Source organism: Nanorana parkeri, unplaced genomic scaffold (assembly GCF_000935625.1).
Source record: "Nanorana parkeri isolate BGI_ZX_2015 unplaced genomic scaffold, ASM93562v1 scaffold371, whole genome shotgun sequence".
NCBI lineage: Eukaryota > Metazoa > Chordata > Amphibia > Anura > Dicroglossidae > Nanorana > Nanorana parkeri.
In genome coordinates, this window is record NW_017306639.1 from 1,331,059 (window position 1) to 1,332,934 (window position 1,876).

Below are 1,876 nucleotides of genomic sequence, written 5' to 3' on the forward strand. Positions count from 1 at the left end.
CCCCCCCCCCCCACCTGCATGGGCAGATGACTCCGTGTCCTCAATCTTTTTTTCTATTTCAAAAGGGAAATGTCGCGCATTCTGCACATGTGCGCCCGCCATCCTGGAGGCGGGGCGCATGATGTCACATACCGGGGCACAATTTTCTGTTCTCGCCTCGGGGCGCAAAAGGAGCTAGCCACGGCTCCGGGCACGCCAACACCAAAGGCCCGATTTTAAAGCACCTGTTGTGTTACTTTGATCCAACGTCTGCAAAAGAGGCTCCAGAATTGATCACACAAAGTCTCTGACCCCAATCCGAGTGTCCTAAAATGTGGCCCCTCAGACAAGCCGCCGCCCCAAGCAGTTGTTTACAAGATTAAGGGAGAACTATGAGGGGGGGAGGGGCTTTTCACTCACTTCATAGTTCTAGCCGACCTGTGACAATGAGACTGTCACAGGTCGGCTCAGTAGATCGGGAGGTGAGCGAACACATACCGGCGTTCGCTCACTTCTCGATCCTGTCACAGCTCTCTGCCGTAACAGGGGAGGGGCTGGGTTCCCCGCTCCGATCCACCAGCGCTGACTGGCGGAACGGACGGGGGAGGGGGCGGGTACAGCTGCCTCTAGATAGGCAGAGCCAGCTGTCACTCACGCAGCTGGGCGGATCTCGGCGTCCATGTCGGGATCCGCTTCAGCTGCGGCGTCTCAGTATACCGCGAGCTGTAGCTCCCTATATACTGAGCCTCGGGTGACGGGAGGACGCTAGTTTGTGTCCTCCCGTTACCCTAAGGAAAACTACGGGGAAAACACTGACCTCATAGTTCTCCTTTAAAGGGAAAACCAATTACCGGCAATTTAAATGTCATTTTTTTTTTCTTTTTAAATGTCAGCGGCTCTCTCTCTCTCTGACAGCTCGGCCTTCCTAAAGTGACAGCTCCCCCCTCCCCCTACACCTTTGCCAACTTCAGCGCTTCACTTCTCCTCGGATCCCCGCTGCATCTTCCCATACAGAGCTGTAGGGATCCGGCGCAGAAGCTGCAGGCTGTGCCGCCCCACTTCTCCATGTCGCGCTGAGCCCTGGCTGCAACCCCCCCCCCTGTGCCTCAGTTGCCTCGCCCTAGCTACGGCCCTGCGTTTATATTGTAAAGCGCTGTGCAAACTGCCGGCACTACATATATCCTGTATAATAACAATAGAGATACAATGTGCCGCGTCCTCCTCACCTCTCCTAGCAGCAGGTAGATAATCTCCATGGTGAGACTTAATATCGTCTCCGTCATGGTCATCCTCTCCTCGTCCATTCTATTAGAATGTATAGAAGACCCGGGTAAGGGCCGCGCCGGTCACGGGGGGAGCCACAAATCTGAAGACAAAACACACACGCAGGTGGTCAGTGACGGCCGCCCACCGACTCCTCCCAAAACATTCCGCTACAACGTTCCTATAACAGGAGATCATGTGACGGAGCCAGCGATATGTTCTCCAGAACTACACAACACAAAGGCGTCCACTATAGACTCATACCGCGAGGACACCAATACTGAGGCCAGGTACACGTCTGAGCGATCCGCGACCGTACATACAGAAGGGAAGTGGCACCGTGTCCATACATACAGGAGGTAAGTGGCACCGCGTCCATACATACAGGAGGTAAGTGGCGCCGCGTCCATACATACAGAAGGGAAGTGGCGCCGCGTCCATACATACAGAAGGGAAGTGGCGCCGCGTCCATACATACAGAAGGGAAGTGGCGCCGCGTCCATACATACAGAAGGGAAGTGGCACCGCGTCCATACATACAGAAGGTAAGTGGCGCCGCGTCCATACATACAGAAGGGAAGTGGCGCCGCGTCCATACATACAGAAGGGAAGTGGCACCGCGTCCATACATACA

At 55.2% G+C, this 1,876-nt stretch overlaps 1 protein-coding gene across 1 annotated transcript in view; it reads right to left on the reverse strand.

Annotated features, from left to right (window-relative positions):
- LOC108789037 (oocyte zinc finger protein XlCOF7.1-like) overlaps positions 1-1,314 on the reverse strand; it is a 32,259-nt gene extending 30,945 nt beyond the window's left edge. Inside the window, exon 1 of the mRNA XM_018558962.1 lies at positions 1,206-1,314. Within this exon, the coding sequence (XP_018414464.1) occupies positions 1,206-1,283 (78 nt within the window). The 5' untranslated portion in view covers positions 1,284-1,314. The remainder of the gene's footprint in view (positions 1-1,205) is intronic.
- Positions 1,315-1,876: the final 562 nt, after the last annotated feature.